This window comes from Pseudonaja textilis, chromosome 2 (genome assembly GCF_049901715.1).
Source record: "Pseudonaja textilis isolate UNSWEBS1 chromosome 2, rPseTex1.2, whole genome shotgun sequence".
Lineage (NCBI taxonomy): Eukaryota > Metazoa > Chordata > Lepidosauria > Squamata > Elapidae > Pseudonaja > Pseudonaja textilis.
Genome location: NC_141991.1, coordinates 136,177,838 through 136,197,144, shown reverse-complemented (window position 1 = coordinate 136,197,144; position 19,307 = coordinate 136,177,838). Strand labels below are relative to the sequence as shown.

General features: G+C 36.8%; 1 protein-coding gene across 6 annotated transcripts in view; it reads right to left on the bottom strand.

The window, feature by feature from the left end:
- Positions 1–232: 232 nt before the first annotated feature.
- SENP1 (SUMO specific peptidase 1) overlaps positions 233–19,307 on the bottom strand; it is a 28,855-nt gene continuing 9,780 nt past the window's right edge. For 4 of the 6 annotated variants that reach the window (XM_087925391.1, XM_087925392.1, XM_026713717.2 and 1 more), the window contains 13 exons: positions 17,904–18,063; positions 17,096–17,190; positions 16,766–17,013; positions 16,476–16,524; positions 15,776–15,814; positions 14,289–14,373; positions 13,277–13,420; positions 12,582–12,713; positions 11,099–11,302; positions 10,771–10,850; positions 4,221–4,305; positions 2,791–2,886; positions 233–2,536 (listed from right to left, as the gene is read on the bottom strand). In XM_087925391.1, coding sequence (XP_087781517.1) covers positions 2,474–2,536; positions 2,791–2,886; positions 4,221–4,305; positions 10,771–10,850; positions 11,099–11,302; positions 12,582–12,713; positions 13,277–13,420; positions 14,289–14,373; positions 15,776–15,814; positions 16,476–16,524; positions 16,766–17,013; positions 17,096–17,190; positions 17,904–18,063 — 1,480 coding nt within the window. In that variant the 3' untranslated portion in view covers positions 233–2,473. Of the gene's footprint in view, positions 2,537–2,790; positions 2,887–4,220; positions 4,306–6,994; positions 7,063–10,770; positions 10,851–11,098; positions 11,303–12,581; positions 12,714–13,276; positions 13,421–14,288; positions 14,374–15,775; positions 15,815–16,475; positions 16,525–16,765; positions 17,014–17,095; positions 17,191–17,903; positions 18,064–19,307 lie in introns of all 6 variants that reach the window. The other 2 variants (XR_015741929.1, XR_015741930.1) reach the window with 1 other exon arrangement.

Here is a 19,307-nt window from a genome sequence, read left to right as displayed (position 1 = left end):
TAATTAATATGTTAACAGGTAGCTGTAAGCTTTATTGTGGGTAAGTTTAATTCTATTTATACTGTGGAATAAAAGCTTAGTATAATTCTGCAAAAAGATACTCCTTTCCAATTAGTGAAGCATATATGGCAGGGCTACAACTATATTCGATGAAATATACTATATCCTATGAAATAAGAATACAACTAATTTGCATTGCAGGTAACAGAAGAACAGACTTTGATTCTTTACATTTTTAAATGGCTGAGTTTATTTAAGAATAACACATTATAAAATAAAATTAGATTATGCAGAAAAAACAAAAAGGGGCACCGGAGACTGGTATAAAAAACACAAAGAGACATCAAAAAAAGGTACAAACTTGTCTAGGAAGCGCACAAATTGGGAAGGGTAATGGAAAATTTGTACAAAACTATCGTTTCCACATATAGAATATATAAAATGTTCCCTGTTTGATGGCAGAAACACAAGAGGACATTTACTTTAGATTTTTTTTTAAAGATACATCAAGAGGTATGTGTGACATGCAAACTTAAATCCAAGCTCTTGGGCCTGAATCCTTTCTGCATTCTACTTCTGTTGGCTGATGGTAGAAACAGAGACCAATCCAGCTGCTATATAAAACTTCCATTTAAATATGGATTCCACTGAAACAAATGCAAGATTGGCTGTACAGAAATTGTTGGTGGTGGATTGAAGAATCTTCAGTATGGACTGAAAAGGCAGTATTCCCTCATTGGACAAAAGACAATTGATTCTGTCAATGATAAACAGGGTGTCATGGGCCCTGTGAAAAATCTGCCTCTTGAGAGATAAAGCCTATGCTAGCAGGATCTCTTACTGGTTTCATATAAAAGCTGGACAGATTCAGTATCAGTTTTGCCCTATCTAGTGCCCATGTACAACATATTTGTCTCAACTTCCATTAACTGGATTAGAGGGGGCTGATAGAAGTTGCAAACCAAAGCAAAATTAGGATTGGGGGGGGGGAGACTCTCTTTAGGGCATTCTTCAACTCATCATTAATTGCTGTTAACAAAACAGGAGGGAGGAGCACATGAACAAAAAAGCAACTTTTCAATTCTGCTTTTTAAAAACAGAGAAAAAAACCTGCAAACCTCATATATATATATATTTGTTCATTGGCAGTCACTGGGAAAGGCATATATATAGTATAAAAACTGTTTACCAATAATTAAAGTTTTAAAACAAGTTATATTGTACCTTAATTCTACAAAGAGTTGAAAGACAAACATCTATTTAATCCTCTGGCAAATGAACATCCACTGACATTACAGCTGCTTAGTTTGTTATAAATCCTATTTTCATTGAGAATGTAATGCACCAACTCTTCAAAAAGTTCTTTGTAAAACTGAGCTCCAGATTGCATTGCAAGAATGTGGTTAAGAAAAGAAAATGCTGGCTTTCAAGGGAGGATAATCCCAGTCATCTGAATGCAGTGATGCAGGCCACAAAGGTGTCTGGTTTTTCTTTCTCAGGTCAAAACCCACCACAGCAGGCTTGGGGAAGGGGCAGTGAAGAATAAGGACTTTTGGTGCAGAATGCCTCTGCCCACAAATCCTTGCCTGTCTTTAGGATAAATGGCTTGTTCTGAATACCAGAGGATAGCTCATAATCCTCATAAACTTTCAATAATCAGGAGATGACTCATTTATTGTGACAAGATAAACAATGTTAAAATAAAGGATTGTTAATTTTCCCCTGGGCGGCCCTACTGTAGAATCAAAAAGATTACCCGCCACGGTGGAAAACAGAGCAAGTGGTTACTTTTCATGTGCTGGTGTGTCTATTCACCTTTCATTCCCAAAGAATTCCATTTCTCTTTAATAGTTGAAGAATAAAAGGGAATCTAAGTTGCTACAAATGCTGTAGGAATCACCCATGTTATTAACAGCAGAATATAAGAAGCAGGAAACACATAAACATGCACACGTCTGGAAAACCTGGGCCAAATAGATTCCCCAAGACACATATCCCTGCATGTTTTACATCAAATAATTAGCTGCAGTAACAGTAATGCGGAGAATCCACAATTACTTAGTACTATGACATCAAGTCTTCTCTAAATCCTGATAGATCCAAGAAAAGATTGCAAGTGCTTCCCTGCACCAAGGCCTTACAGCTGAACGGTCTCAAGTCCTTTGCACAAGCTGGCCATTTTTTTTAAAAAAAAGAGAGGCAGAAATCTCCTTGAAGATAAAAAGCCGCATTCCTACAAGTTTCAAATGTCCCTTGTAAAAAATAGGGTTTCAAAATACAAAAGAAAGTGTGTGCTTCAGAAAGGCTTCATGGGGGCACACTGGTCCAAGAAATAGATGTATTTTCTTTTTTAAAGACACCAAAAGTGTAATGTAGAGTCTTGTCAGTGGAAACCCATGTAGCCCACTTGGAGGTGGCCAAGAAGAGGAAACCCGGGGTTTTCAGTCTCTGAAGAGTCTTACTCGGCATGAAATCACAGCAGCTTACGATGGAGGATCTCCCAGACCATTCGTTTCCGGAAGTAAGGCATGAGTTGCTTTAACAAAAAGAAATCAGCAATATCAATATATTTGTAACATAACCAGAGCATTCATTTTTAATGCGTACTGACATATTTCTACCCCTCCTCCCTTGCTTAAACACAAAAGCAAGATTAATTTAGCCAGCACTATTTCATTTTTTTTTAAAAAGTCATTGTTTTTGGATGTGAATTTACAAACTATAGCCTCAAATTCCCACAAGCAATGCTCCTCATAAAGACAAAGAGGTGCCCATACAGGACCAACTTACCTGAGTAAAGTTGATTGGTTTGTCTTTGGTAATGCAGTCAGCGTATTTACAGGCAAACATCCCACAATCACTGCCATTCATTTGTTGTGGGATCTCCTTTAAAAGACAAAAAACCCATCTCCCTTTATTTTCTTGATGAGAACATCATACTGGCTTTATCCAATACTACGTTATAAAATGCACACAACAGGTGAAGTTTCAAGCTCTCAATGGAAGAGCACAATATAATTTAAAGTACTACTATTAAAGGACTATTTCAATTCAGACAGAGACAAGGGCACCAAAAGCAAAGGTTCAACTTGGTAAATATGGCAAAATAGATAGCAATAACAATAGCAGATTTATATAGTGCTTTACAGCCCTCCCTTTACAGTGCTTTACAGCCCTCTCTCAGCAGTTTACAGAGTCAGCATATTGCCCCCAACAATATGGCTCCTCATTTTACCCCCCTCGGAAGGATGGAAGGCTGAGTCAATCTCGAACCAGTCAGGATCAAACTCCTGGCTGTGAGCAGAGTTAGCCTACAATACTGCACTTTAGCCATTGCGCCACCTTAGTTCTTTAACAACAGGTTCCACAATTAGCTCCAATCACAACCGAGCTCCAGTTCAAATAATTACAGTTGGCTGCAGAAGCTACTAAAGATATCTATGGCTGTGTCCTACTCCCATTCGTTATATATTCTTCATTCCAATGTCCCTTCTTTGTTCGATTTCTTGCTACTTTGCCTGGCCTTTTCAGTTACAGGGGAGAGCAACAAGGGCCCGAAATGGAAAAAAAAGAAGCCCCATGAAAAGTAAAGTGCAGCTGGAAAGCAAATTGAAATATTAAATACAATTTTTTTCTTTAATAGCAGAGAACATAGAACATTAAGAGTTTTTGTAATAGCTGTATATTGCAGCGGTAAGTATTGAAAAAGAGTTACTACAAGCATTCAGATTCCAGTTGATCAGAAGCCTTCAAATTGGCTCCAAATTTGGAATTTGAATACGAAATGATGCTCTCATAAAATGGCTGCCACACTGGGGACATGATCAGTCAGATTTCCTAGCTCATCTTGGGGAAACTAAGCAGAGGCAATAACATAAACCAAAGCATGCTTCAAGGCTAAGAAACCGAAAAGGCAGGAGAAAGAAACTCAGATTAACTCCTTAATTTATTAGAGTATTAAAAGGGGGAGAGAGAAAACTCTTCAAGATTCTTTTACTATAATCTGTAACAAACTGTATTTCCAATCAGACTTGTGGAGTTTTGTCTGTTAATATTATTTTTATTATTTTCTTCAGATGCAGGTATTATTAAATATCTGCTACAGTCAGGAGTGAAAGGGAACTGTTTTCCACCTCTGACTTTTTAAACCAGGGAAATACATACAAGCTATGATTAATAATATAAACAACTCACAGTCTTATACAATCAGCTATACATACCTGGCTTCTTTTACACAGGAGCATCCAGCCATTGGTATCAAATTCCTTGCGCTTTTTATCCAGGCTTTCCTGCTTTAAGTACTGCCTGCACAGATTGAAAAACAATACAAACATTTTAGCACACAACAAAACATACGAAAGGCTTTTAATGAATGTTGAATTTTAAGAATTTTATTTAGCAAAAATATTCAGTTATATCAGAATGGTCAAAGCTGTTAATGGTCAATAAATCCCCTTTATCAAGGGTGAATAAGAAAAGTGTTCGACCTCTTGCTTCCCTCAACAGTGTTGTCTCGTTCTTCCATTCTCAAGACAGAAAAGCCCTTGCCAATTGAGTGACATGAGGAAAGTTAGCCTTTGTCCTATAACTTCATGGATATCTCCCTGCTCTGAATCTCAAGTCAAGACAGAACTGTTACTGTACATGTACCAAGGTTTCAAGACAAACTAAAAAATTTAACAAGGAAAATGCAAGTGAGATTCCTTTTCTAAACACTCAAAACTGCTTTATTGCTTGTTTTTTTACCCAGTAAATATACTTTAAAGCCATGTATACTCTGTGACTCAGAATAAATGCTTTCTGCTCGCATTACCTGTTACTCAATACATAGTCCCCACACCACAGTTTCATTGTTTAAAGAAATAAGCACACTCCATCAAACAACATTAATTTCCAAAGCTAATGCAATTCCTAAAGATGCAATACCCATTTTGAAGCTTGCTTTAATGAACAGCAGAAATCTTAATGTTCTTACTCAAGCACAGTCTGACATGTATTGTTTTGAGTCACTGCCAAACAATTCAGAGTCCTAATATACTTGCACTACTATATACACATATGCTCAGGATTTTCTTGTCTTGGCAAATGATAAACAACTTACTATTTGTTTTAATTATTTTTGTATGGAAATTTCTAATACTCTTGGGCTTGTTCACAAAAGTTGCATTTTATCTTTGCTGCAAATATTATCTATTGCACTTGGTTTGAGGTAACCGCATTTTTTTTTACTTCAAGCAGTGATTCATAAGGTTCAGTTTCATTCTCTGCCTGGTATAGATATGGGTCAAACTGCAACTAATAATATCACAGCATAGCAGACATATATCCTAAATATGAAAACAAAGCATATTTGAACTTTCCAGAGAGCTCCTAACATGTTAATGATTCCTTACTGAGAGATATGTCTAACTGTCCAGCATATGGCAACATTCTGGTTACTTAGTTAGCTATGAAGAATTAAGTTGAAAGTAATGCTACATGTTTCCCCCAAGTATCTCTTATTGGCTTGGTAAATTCAATTTTATTATGGTTTTTTATGTTAGGTGAAAGACCTGCTTCTTCCAAAGATATGTTACCCTAGTCATTGTGACAGCTTAACCTCTTAAACAGAGATGGAGTATCTAAGGGCCTCAAACTCATGTTTGCAGATCTCAAAACAACCTCATGCTATTGTGTCAGTTTTTAAACGCAAGGTGCAAAAAACATTCAAGTACTCCAATTCCATCCAAAAATACTGAAAAGAAAATTGGAAAAAAATATAGCCAGCACTTACTAACATCACTACTTCCTGCAGGTTTAGACGACAGAAATATTTTAAAAAGATAAAAAGTGAAACTCCAAGTTCTTACATTTCTAAATAGTCAGGTGTAATAAAAGTGAAAGGCACTTTTTTCAATTAAGTGACTATATTCAAGAAAATAATTTAGGGGGAAAAAATGAAAGCATGGATTTAAATAAATGTTCTTGATATTATTGGGTTTTAACCCGATATTAAATTCCAGCACCTTGTTCTCCAATTGGTTGCTAATAACTCTATTAGATTTTTAAAAACAAAAACAAATAATGCTATGTGTAAGAACTCCTTCAATCTGAGCTCAGCTACTGCTGGCTTCACAGACACATCATGTAGTCTTCTTAGCAAAAATGCAAGTTTGTCAGTGCCTTCTTCTGAGGTTTTTTTTTCCCATTTACTCATCATATCATACAGAAATTTGTTAGTAATCTTCTATTCCAATAATAAGTAAGTTTTGCCTAGCTTCCAAACTCAAATAAGATGGACCAGGATGCTGCCTTCTGCCAAAAGATAATGGCTATATAGTATCTAATTTGCACTGAAATATGATCAAAACCTACATTGGAACCACTTTCAAAAAAGAGGGCATGTTCTCATGGATGCAAAGGACATGAGCACTATGCAGATGTTCAAGAAAGTATTGTGCATGTGCCAAAGTATTTCAGGTATTTTCTTCAACCTTACATTTTAAACTCTCTCTCACACATTAGTATCTTATGAAGCCTTCATTTTTCACTACTTCTGAACCAATATGTATTGGTACTTTAAGGCAAATTACTTCCTTCATGAGAATTGCCACCTCGATTCTCACAATCTAAAATATATTCAGAAGACAGCCCATCTAAGAGCCAAGTGGCCACAACTAAGCAAGGGTGAAAATGTATAAATCAGCGAAAAAAATCATAATCCTTTCATCAGTTCATCAGCTATTTCTCAACATTGTAGAACCTTAAGTGGAAGAAGAAAGGTAAGCTATCCCGGCTTTCTAAAACCTCTACTTGTAGTATGACACTTATGCTGAATTGGATTAATGTGTTGCCATAACTTGATTTTTCAAACAGGATATACAACTTATAGAATTAAACCACAGATCTATAACACCATAAATCTCTTCCCTTTCTAAAAAGGGGCAGACAAATCATTCAAAACTCACCAAAACCAGGAAGCTCTAAAGATTGAAAGCATGAAAGGGTCACTAACCATGAATAGGACCTCTGTCCCCTCCTCCCGGTGTGATCCTCCCACTGCATTCAACCAATTAAAGCCTCCTGAAAGGAAATAGAAAGGGAAAAACAGTTATGGAAAGGGTAACAGTCAGCTAAAATAAAAGCTGAGTTCCCCTTGCATTATTCTAGATGTCCACTAGTCATCTAGACAAAACTGAAGGATTCCCATTCTAACTACTAGTAAGATTAAACTAGCAGAAAAGTTGTAACCACAACATTCTCAGGCCAACCATCAAATTATTTAACAAACAAAAAGCTTAATCTGAAATATACTTCTAAATACATTGAGCCAATTATCTTTCACTTAACCGTAACTTTTTACTATTGCCTGCTTCTAATTCCAGACAAGAACTAGCAATGTAATTTGCCCTGGCAATATTTATATTGGTGATTTCATCTATTAAGTGAGTTTACTGTGATAAATATGGTGTAAACATAGGAAAACTCCTCAATGTTTATATTATTTCCTTTATACAAAGCCACCTTTCTAAAATAATACACAAATCAACTACTGCCATCTTTCCAACTAGAAAAGTGCACACCATAAACTCATTGGCACTGCTGGGAAGTCTATAAGATGAAGCCCACACATTCAGAAGTTGCCAAAATTGACTAACACTGCTTTACAATTAGCTCTCAAATGAGAGATGCTCAATTATCTCCTAAGTGAAATATGTATTTTTCTAGGAAAATGAGAACTACGTACTGAACTACTGACAAAGCAATCCTTTGGTGTAAGAGAGAGGAAGAATCACCAATTTTGAAGTCTTTCCTTTTTTCAAATAATTCCCTATGGAGTATTTTTTAATCACCAACCACTATGAAAATTTCACTAAGCTTCATGAGTAGTTTCTGGGCTTTAATTTTGGAAATAACAATAGACCATAGTAGCTTGCAGATCCCACTGCCTGCTCTGACACAATGCCGACATACCATATTGGTTCCACAGGTCCAGCAACTGTAGTAGAATTTGCTACTAACTACTGGAACAAGAAGTCCCATCTCCAGTCCATCCTGGTCACCCCTAAAAATATGTGCCTGCATTTTGAAGCTGGTAGGACATATGTATATGTTTATGCTTGCCTTTTTAAGCTCCTTCGTATAGCTGGAAGAGTATAAATGCTTTAAAAGAATAAAGGTGGATGGTCTCCAAATTTTCTATATTGTAGATCTAGCCAAGGTTGAGAAAACATTTTCCCCTGAATATTAAATGCAAATAAGTAGATTTCTAAGAATGCACCGGAATACAAGTGTAGTCATTAACTCCCATTACATTCAGTATACTAAGAAAGTTGAAAAATATTTGGTTAAATTCCAGCAAGGCAAATTCCTGGTGGTGCTAACCCTAGCAAAGCTTTTATGTCATTTTGATTTATGTAATCTGCAAACTTATGGTAATTGCTATGTTTCTTTAGTTTCTTAACTAAGTTTATTTTACAGTAACCTGCAGCATTTTCTTATGTATACTCTTTGTGTTTTTAAGTATAATGATTGTAGAAATGGTAAAGTCATTAGGGTAGCATTCACAGACTATGTAATCAAGACCACTGATTTAAAAATGTCAATGTCAAACAAAACCAAGAGAAGACAAGAGCAAACAAGTAAGTTCTAATTTTTATGAAAAGCTTCCACAGTGAAAGCTGGCTTAATTTCCATCAGAAGGTTGTTCATTTGCTTTCACAAGAGACTGTGGGCTGGGCTTCATAGCCAGATAGCATCAGATAATATATTGAATAGAGCACCCTCAGCAGAATATATCATGAACACGTAAATATGCAGGAAAATAAGCAGTTCCTCAAACAACTTGCAACTCATAAACTTATCAATCACCACCACCTGGGAGATGTCTTAATAGCCTTTAACAAGGTTTTATGAGAAGCCTTGTGTTCTGTATTAAGCTGCAAGCTGCAATCTCCCCTCAGCAAGCGCCTCACAGAAAACACATTACCATAATGCCCAAACTACAAGTTGCTTGAATATGGTGGCAAGGAATTCATTTCTGGAAATGTTATATCAGGTTGCTTTGAATATCAGGGATACTGTGGCTTTCACTGACACACATGAATGATTACATGTGTTCCTGCAGATGAAGGATAACCCATAGATGAGCATTAACTTAAAGTTATAGGTAGCCTTCGACTTACAACCATTTGTTTAGTGATTGTTCAAAGTTACAATGGCATTGTAAAAAGTGAATTACCATTTTTCACACTTATGACCACTGCATTATCCCTATGGCCACATGATCAAAGTTCAGGCACTTGGCATGCATTTATGAATCGCACTATCCCAAGGGCATGTGATCACCATTCATAACCTTCCCAAGTCAATGGGGTAGTCAGATTCATTTAACAGCCACAATTCACTTAACAACTGCAATGATTTGTTTAACCACCATGGCAAAAGGTCATAAAATGAATGCAAAACTCAATTAACAATTCCATCACATAGTTCAGTGATGGAAATTTTGGGCTCAATTGTGATCACAAGTTGAGGACTACCTGTACTGTGTTGCTAGATAAGTACAGATAGTTCTCAACCAGCAGCTGGTTCTTTTATGCCCCCTGGAGTTACGAAGGTCTCTGGATGGGTGTGTTATGGGAGTAAAGGACTTCTGGTCATTGTATAATGTCATTGTTCTGTAAATGATGGACAGTATTTTAGACAGTGCTGTTAGTGAAGCAAGACTTTGAAAACATACCAGAAATATATGCATCTGCTTACAAGCAAACATCCCATTTTGTTTCATCTGAAATGCCTGCTTGAAACGTGTTGTAACATGCTGATTTATCAACAATATAAATCCCTGCCCCCCCCTCACAGAAAGACACAATTTCTGTGGAGATAAATATTGATAAAATGAGCCCATAAAAATGTCCATGTTTCTCTAATTTACAATGCCCTGATAGATTTTTGGAGCCTTTGACCATTTATGTAATGCTATGTTAATGTTAAAATGTTTAATAATATCAATACCCACAATACCTATATTTAGCTAGGTGTTGTTGTTTTTTAATGGCCACGTAATGTATTAAATTAAGTAGAATGGTCTAACATCAAAGAAGGATGAATTACAGCAAGGGGAATAAATTCTAACTGAGCTTATTCCGACACAGAAGATCTTGAAAGGCTTCACTGAAACAGTATTTTGAACTTCTGAAGGCAAAACAAAATTTGGCCTCCAGAAATTGTGGGTGCTCCACCATCAGAGGCTTTGAAAAAGAGACTGGACAATCATTTATCTGGAATGGTATAGAGTACCCTGCTCAAGTAGAGGGTTGGACTAGAACAGGGGTCACCAACCTTTCGGACCTCAGGACCACTAAATTCATAATTTTAAATCCCGCAGACCACTAATATGAATCCAGCATACCTCTCTCTGAAGCGCCTGAATTCCCAGTGACAGGATGGGGTCCTTCAGGCACTTAGCTTATCCGCCCGTTTCTGCAACAGGAAACACTCAAAGATCCATTTGGACCTGACAAAAATGTCCATGTTTCTCTAATTTACAATGCCCTGATAGATTTTTGGAGCCTTTGACCATTTATGTAATGCTATGTTAATGTTAAAATGTTTAATAATATCAATACCCACAATACCCATATTTAGCTAGATCCCAGAACACCGGGATCTCTCATCTCTCTCTCTCTCTGTTATAACAGCAACAACCACTTGGTATGAAGATTGTTTCTATCAATTCTAAGATCATGAGGAAAACGTGAACATGTTTAATGTAAAAGAGATACTCACAAGAGTATCTTACAAGCTTCACTGTTGGATCCACCCATTGAATCGTAGTAAGTGATGGTTTTTTTCCTGAAGTCAGTAACCTAAACAAGACAAAAATTTTGTATCAAGACATTGGCACAATCTTACCCAGAAATATATACTTTTGACACATTTGGGATAGTGCAGGAAAAGCATTCAAAAAGCAAGCAGTTGGCAAAGTAAAAATGCAAAAATGAAAAGCCACCATAAAAGAATGAATTTAGAATGCATTCAGAACAGAAAAGGAACATTTGAAAGAACTGGTGTAAATTCACTTGAACACTTACACATATATGCATAACATACTCACTGCTAGACACCAATGGACACCAAGGTGAATAGGAACCAATAGAATGTCCACAGAAAATATATCTACTTTTTTAGTCCAACGTTTTACAGCTTGATATCCAGCAGTTTTTAACTTGGTGAAGAAAAACGTGTTAAATGCATGAACGGTTGGAAAGCCTTTCTGTTTACTCCTCTCCATCAACATATTCATGTAAAAATTAATAATCTGTGTGTGAGAGAAATACACGTTAGTATTTGGGTTTTTTTCTTCTTCAAAACAGCTCTTCTCTATTCCTAAAAAGCATCTACCTACAGGTGTATACCACTAAAACTCTTTATGTCATAACCTGGGTGAAGCACTGCATCATAAGGCAACACTTTTTGAACCAAGTGCCCTTAATGGGCTAATTTACAGAATGCATCCAAAGTCCAGGACCCATGACTCCTAAAGTAATTAAATTTGGGGAAGTTGTAGGTGCTTCAATGCTATCTACTGCTGCTGTGCTGTTGCTGTATCATGTGATTTTCATTTTCACCTGTCATGGGTTTCCCAGCCAGTCTCACAATCCCTCACTCTCTCCCCCATCCAGCAGCAGCCACTTACTTTCCTGCAGGGAAGGGGAAGAAAGGAAAGAAGGAAGATTCCAATGATCCCTGCCACATTAATAAAGAAATTCAATGGGGAAGCCAGAAGGAAATCAGAAACTGCTTCTTCTCCAATGGCTTTTTTGTGTGTGTGTGTGGCCTGCCTTTGGTCACTGTGTTTCTCTTTTTAGGAAATACCTTACTGCTGATGGGGTGTACCCAGTCTGGCCCTTCGCTAGAGAGTTGCTGCCACGCAAGCCCTTCTTCCTAAGGTCTCATGAAGAAAATATGCATGATTTCAAGAAGGACTCTCAAAGGGTCAGGCCAGAATTGCTTGATTAGCAGTGGGAGTAAGAAGATGACAAAGGTCATCTGGGGATGATGGAACACAGGAGGGCAGCAGCTGCGGAGGGCGGGGGCCAAAGGGCAGAGATGGAGGGGAGAGCCAAGGGATGGGGAAAGTTGAAGCAGCTCTGCAGTCTTAAATATGAGAGGGCTGCTGCCAAGCACCCATATTTTGTCATGTACTGAGGGGGGCACTGCAACTGTCATAACTTTGCAGACTGGGCAAGTGCCATTAATTCAGTGCCTCTGTAATTTCAAATGGTCACTGAATAAATGAACATGACTTAAGGATTAACTGTACAAATCTCACTAGATTACACAATAGAGAGAAATGGATGTAAGTTATTTTTAAAAAGCAAATTTCAACTGAATGCTAAGGGAAAAATTCCAAACAGTAAGAAGAGAGAGAGCAGTTAAACAGTATAGCCAATTATCTAGAGCAGTGGTGAGTGTATTTGAATGATGGCTACACAGCCACCCTTCGGGATACCTGTAGAGGATGGACTCAAAGAGCCTTTACAACTGACAATTCATGAGTTTAAAAATTACGTCTGAAACAGAGACTGAATATTTACCTCATCATTGAGCCAGTTGAGATGCTTAAGGGTCTGAATGTCTTTCCGAGTGATGGTTAATCGGAAGGCTTCACTCAACACTTCATCCTGGTTTCCACTTCGTAACACATTTTTTATTTCTTTCTCCATTTCCTATAAATGGTTAACAGGAAAGAGAACTGAGTTTCACTGATGTTTTTAATCCAAGCTGAAAATTAGACTCCTAATGAAAAACTTCATTATGAAGGATAGTGCCAAAATGCAGAGTGAGAACACAAAGAGAAGAAATACATATTAGACATACGCAAAATTTGGGAGGGGAAGGCTATGGATCAGGAAAATTATTATATATTGAAAAAGATTTAACATAATTATGTTCTACAAATATTTTTGGGAAAAGTCTGGAAATGTTTTAATTATTAATTTAATTAGTTTGAAATTAAAAGGTCCCCCCCCCCAAAGAAAAGCAGATAACATAGCAAACACAACTACCAGCAATATCCAATTAGGTTAAAATACCATCCCCCCAAAATCTAGCTTTTGATGAAATAGAGAATTTCAAAACAGGACAGAGCATGTTATCACAGAGATGCATTATGAAGAGACACAGCTTAAAAACAACTTTTACCACAACAAATGTTCATTTCTATAAACTACTGTCCAGGTAATTATTTCACCAAGGCATCAAGATTTTTACCATTAATCTGAAAACTAACCTCTGTAATTCCAGGAAATTCATCTTCGCTATCCACTGTCTTATTATCTTCTGGAACAATGACAGGAATTTCCTTTTCAAGAGGAACTCGAAGATGTAAGTTTATTGACTCGGGTACTGAGATCTCTTTCTGCAGTCTCAGTCTCTAAAAAAATCATTAAAATAGTGACACTTAGTAGCATCACATCAAGTGGTCAATCTCAGATGTCTGTGGACAGGAATTGCTATCAAATTGCCCACCTCCATTGTCTGGATTTCTTACATTAGTTGATGTACAGAAGGATGCAGTCATCAAACCTATCTGGAATTACAGTTATTTGAAGTTAAAGCCCATATGAACAACAGGAAATCTAATGACTATTCATAAATATGGTCAAGCTTGCTGATATCTTAACTTCTCAATTTCCAATTTAATCTATAAACCTCTTCATCTCTAACCTTCAACTAGGTGAAATGGTGCACTATACGGCAACAATGTTTTAATCAAGATACCTTACACAGGTCAATTTAAAGAATGCATCCAATATCTAGGACCCATTGCTCCTGTGGGATTTAAATTTCAAGGATGTTCAGACCAGCTGTAATGGGAAACTTGTGGCCACTGCAGCAAGACTGATGTACTGCTCTGCAGTGCCGCCATGGTGATGTGATTTTGACTGACACTCCCTGCCAGCTCCCCACAAGCAAAGTCAACGGGGAAGCCAGCAGGAAGTCAGGCATCACTTCCACTTCTTTTTTGGTTACCTATGGTCATTCTCTTATTCTAGTTATGAAAGTTAATACCTATGAAACGATGACCAATAAGGACATGGGTTAACTAACATACATTAAAGGTAAAGCAAAGTATTCAGATAGCAATATTAAGGGAAACTATGTATCCAGTTGCATCAAGTATTATCATTCATAGCAAAGACAGAAGGCACCTGGAAAATCAGACAACTTTCTCAGCTCTGATATACCGGTAATTTCAATGATGAGCTTTTAAAAACAATAATCATGTTGACTTTTCTCACCTGATTCTGAAACTGCAATGCCAAGGCTTTCTGCTCCTCTATATGTCGCAATCTCTCACGGGCTCGGGAGTCATATACACTGGCTCTAGATAGAAATTTGTACACAATAAACTAAATATTCAGAATTACCAGCCATGAAAACTCATTTTTGCGCACTTTTAGTTATGCCTGTCTTATTTCTTTCAGCTTCTGTTTCTTCGTTATGGGAAAGCTGCTTTGAGATGTAGGATGGGGAATGCTGGGTGAGTGTGTCATGTCTGCTAAGCTATTTGCTAGTCCTATTGGATACCCACACACATCTTTAATTCAAGATAGGTAACTTGTATAGTGCACACTGGGATTTCCTTTGCATTTCACTGGTAATTCCTAGATCAAACTGGTAGCATTCTGTAGCAAATAGATTCAGGCCATGCGGGGGCAATTTTAAGGTATCCTGCTAGCCCCCTAAAAAGTAAACAGGAGAAGAAAAAAATGAATGCACTTGTTCTAGTAATGTCACAGCAACGTTCCAGTTATTCAGAAAGTCAGAAGGGTGAATTGTGACAACAATCTTCTAAACACTGCCCAAATTTAACTGAAAAGATATATAAGAAAGGATCTAATAGTACAGAAGATTTGGTACTCAGATTTGAATGCTCACTTTTCTGTTTTAAAACAGAAAAGATTTGTATTTACACCTGAAAGCTCTTCAAAGAAAAGTGATTTCACAGGCAATTTATTTAGTTATTTATTTATCACACTTCACTGCCCATCTCCCACACAGATTTTTCAGTGATTTCTATTAAATATTTTCAGTCTTGAGACCACATGTCCCATATCCTTTGCTCTCAGATATGTGATCCTATGTACTACACAACAAAGATATGCGAACCTAACATATACTTTTCTTTCCTCATTAGCAATAGGAATTCAGACACCTAGCATTTTTACAGTAATGGAAAAGAAAACCAAAAGCATTTTTTTTCTGACTTTCTGAATAACTGGAGCGTTGCTGTGACAAATCAAGAAGATAAGAAAGGCTAAACTAGAGATACAAGAGCTAAATAGCTGATTATATGAGTTTATGAAGGACAACTATAATAGTGGTGGCATTCGACCGGTTCTGCCCAGTTCTGGAGAGCTGGTAGTGGCGATGAGCAGCCGAGACCGAACTGGTTCTCTCTGCTGCTCTGTGTTTGTCCCACCCGCCAACCCATACTCACTTTTATGGCCAGAATTCGAAGCACAGCTGCTTTGCGCCGCACAGAATAGAGCCGCGTGGCAGCTGCTGCAGCGACCGGTATCGTGCAGGCTTGCAGGAGGCAAGTTAAAATGCTTCTGTGTCTGCGCAAAGTGCACGTTTGGCACGCATGTGCACACAAAGTGTGTGCACGTGTGCAAAGCGCTCCCACCAAGCCATGCCCACCAAGCCACGCCCACCAAACCGGTAGCAACTTTATTTGAATACCACCACTGTATAATACGGTTTAGAAATGGAATGTACTTACAATTCTTTTATCCACAATTCAGCCTCAAAGAAAGGTGTACTACGAGGAAAGCAGAAAGTAGAAAGGATTAATGCTTCTTCCAGGAAAAAGGAAACAAGAAGTATTAAAGCTAAGTTCAATTGTAGTGCAAAGACAGAAGAAAATATCAAGAGCAATACATTCAGTCCAATTGTGCACTTGGCAACCAGATAAAATTTTCTACCAAAAATTTACTAGCAATTTCAGAACATTATTGGAGCCCATGATTGGGCAAAGGTCATACTTTCTGCTTAAATGATATTGCATAGTTAAAAGCCATGGGAAACAGAATGCTTCAGTAAATGGTACTACAAATGGACTACACTCTGAAATAGCAGCAGAGTTGAAAAGCAGTGAAAATCTGGAGAAAAATCTGAGACACTTTTTAACATTCAGTCGGTGGGGGAGAGACACAAAAATACTTCTAAAATTTGAGGTTTACTACATAAAACCACAAAATTTGCACGAATTACTGATGTTTCATTCAAAGTAAACTAAGGCCAAATGGACAATCCCAACATCATAAATAATGCTAAAGTCACTCTGAAATTAATAGAGCGTTAATGAATTTCCTCTCATTATTCTGGCAGTCTAAACTCAACAAATTTACTTCACCTTTTTTTTATTCTATTCCCCTCAAAACAATAAATTGTAGTTTCTACAAGTCAGAAAGTCCACTTGCCTTGGAGCTGGAGATCTGAAGTCTTTGCCATTTAGCATTGAATCACATCCTAGATCAAACAAAACAAAGTGCGGGATTTAACATTACTCTGTACCAATAATTTTCTCCAAAACAGAATCAATACAATGACTGAATTCAGATTTATTCAGTTAATTTATGTACCAGGCTGGAAAAAGTAATCTTGCACCTGAGAATTAACAGTGCAGGTGGCCTGGAGAAAATAGTAAGTCAAGAGTTTGGGGTCAGGAAATAAAACCCACAGTATTTCAAAGTATATCAGTTGCTTTTACCTTCAGTCTGCACATCCAATGCTGGTAGATTTGTTTGTTGTATGGGTGTACTGGTCTTGGGATCAAAGTTAACATGGGAAGTAAAATTACAAACTGGTTGCGGCAGTGGTTTGTGAGAATGGTGCTCTTGTATCCTAAGAAAACTTGATGACGGATTGCCCAGAGAGGGGCCACAAATATCAAAAGGTTTCATACATTTGTTTTCAGTTTCTTTCATAGCTTTTTTATTGGAACCTCCACACTTGGTCCTGAAAACAAAAGCAAAAGGCCAGAAATTTTGGAAACAAACTTGTAGACAATCAGATTATTCAATATATTTCAGAGACTCACAGGTTATGAGACAATAATGAAAAGGTTGACAGATTTTTCCCTGTAACCATTTGAATCAGCTGCCTGTATATTTCTTTCTCTTCTTCCCGAACTGTCTGGGGAGAAAAAAATTCCATACATTACCAGAAAGTACAATAGAGTGTCTACACAGAAATATAATATTTTATAGGATGCAAAAGTGATTTAAACTAATTTGTCATTGACAAAGTTTATATAATATACAGAATAAATTAAGATCCTAAGAAAAGCATCCATAAGCCTCATCACCATGGACAAAAATAATCTCAATGATGTGAGAGTACAGATAAATAATGGTCATGTGCATAAATAAGAACGATTCAACAGAAATTCATTTAGCGTATTGCATTCCACAGAAATTTTTTTTTGCTTATAGTTATTCTATTAACACTTACATTTCACACATCTGCAGCCTTTATTTACAGGCATCTATTAACAATGTCTTCTTCTTATTCATCTTTTTCTTTGTTTAAGATTTTCTCACCAAAATACTCCCCTAAGTTTATTTACTTTTTATTGTTCCGTTCTTTTAGGTACTACTTCCTCTCTCAGCCTAAAATCCAGGAGTTGAACTAAAAGCAACCAGACATTTATGTCAATGCTGCTCTTCTGTAAAATTAAGATAACCAAGTAAATCAGTGTGAGATATTTCATTACTTTGGGGAAAAATCTATATTATAATACAAGATAGATCGGGAAAATATATAAACTTCTCAATCCAACAAAATTTAACTCTGTCTTCCTCCACCAAAGCAGCTTCAATTTATTTCTGTTTTCCTTTTTCACCTACCTCTTCTGCAGTGCTGATGAATCTTCTTTGAGACTTCTTGGGACTCAGTAAGCTCCGACGACATGATGGATTAGCAACGGACTTAATTGGAAAGGATTTTTCGTAGGCAGAAACTTGACTATGGTGGCTTGATTTTCCTACAAAGGAATTTGCAGTCATACTGCAGGAAAAAATGATGTCTTTTTAGCTAGCCTTATAAAGACATTCAGGTTTTCTATGCAACCTAGACAAAACTCATCTAGAAACCCTAGCAAACCATGATTCTTCTCTTTAAAGAAGACAAACATACAGTACAGTGAAAAAAAAATCATAATGAACTCAGACTAATGTGTGGTAACAAGAAATGATGTGATACTACAGTATTTCACACTGTATTGATTTATTTTTTAAAATAAATTTTTATTAGTCATATTTCCAACATAAACACCACTTTTCCACTCATTACAGCATTCCAGTATCGGTATTCACTCATATTGACATAGTTTCTAGTTATATAGGTTACTATTCTATTAGAAAAAAAATTCTACATTTAACTTATATATCACTGTATCAATTTAACAATGCTTTTTTGGAGGTTAACACCAGTACAGCTTTCATGTGGATTCTACTGACATAAGGGCAATATGAATAAACAAATAAAAGATTCAAATAGTGGATTTTGATGATAATTCACACTGAAATACGATATAGTGTGAAAAAATAATCACTTTTGACTACAATAAGTTGCAAACAAATATTCCTGCAATTGGGGTAAGAAACTTCACTCATTCATCTGCTTCAATTCCAGAACATTTGAGGTTTTCAAGTATGATCTGCTTATTTCAAGTCCTTCCATAATGTTTATGTTTGTCTCTGAATTCTGACTTGATATAGCTACTTTTGTATCCATACAGGTAGTCCTCAACTTATGACAACTGAGGCCAAAATTTCTTTTGCTACAAGGCTGTTAAGTGAGTGATCTCATTTTATGACCTTTTTGCCACTATTTTTAAGCAAATCACCACAGTTGTTAAGTGACTCATGTGGTTGTTAAGTGAATCTGGCTACCCTATTGACTGCTTGTCGGAAGCCAGCTAGGAAGGTTAGATAGTGATTACATGACCTTGAGACAGTACAACTGTCATAAAAATGTGTCAGTTGCCAGGTGCCCAAATTCTGATCACATCACCATAGGGATGCTGCAGTGGTCATAGGTGTGAAAACTGGTCATAAATCACTGTAACTGGCCACTAAATGGTTGTAAGTCAAGGACTACCTGTACAGCTAAATCTCAAATTATTGGACTTGCAATGAACTTCCCATGAAATGGACCAATATGCTATGCCAATTGAAGCCTGCTTCAATGACTTTAATTGGCAAAAAATACATATCTGTTTCAGGTGAAGTCTGTTGCTTTAAACTTAC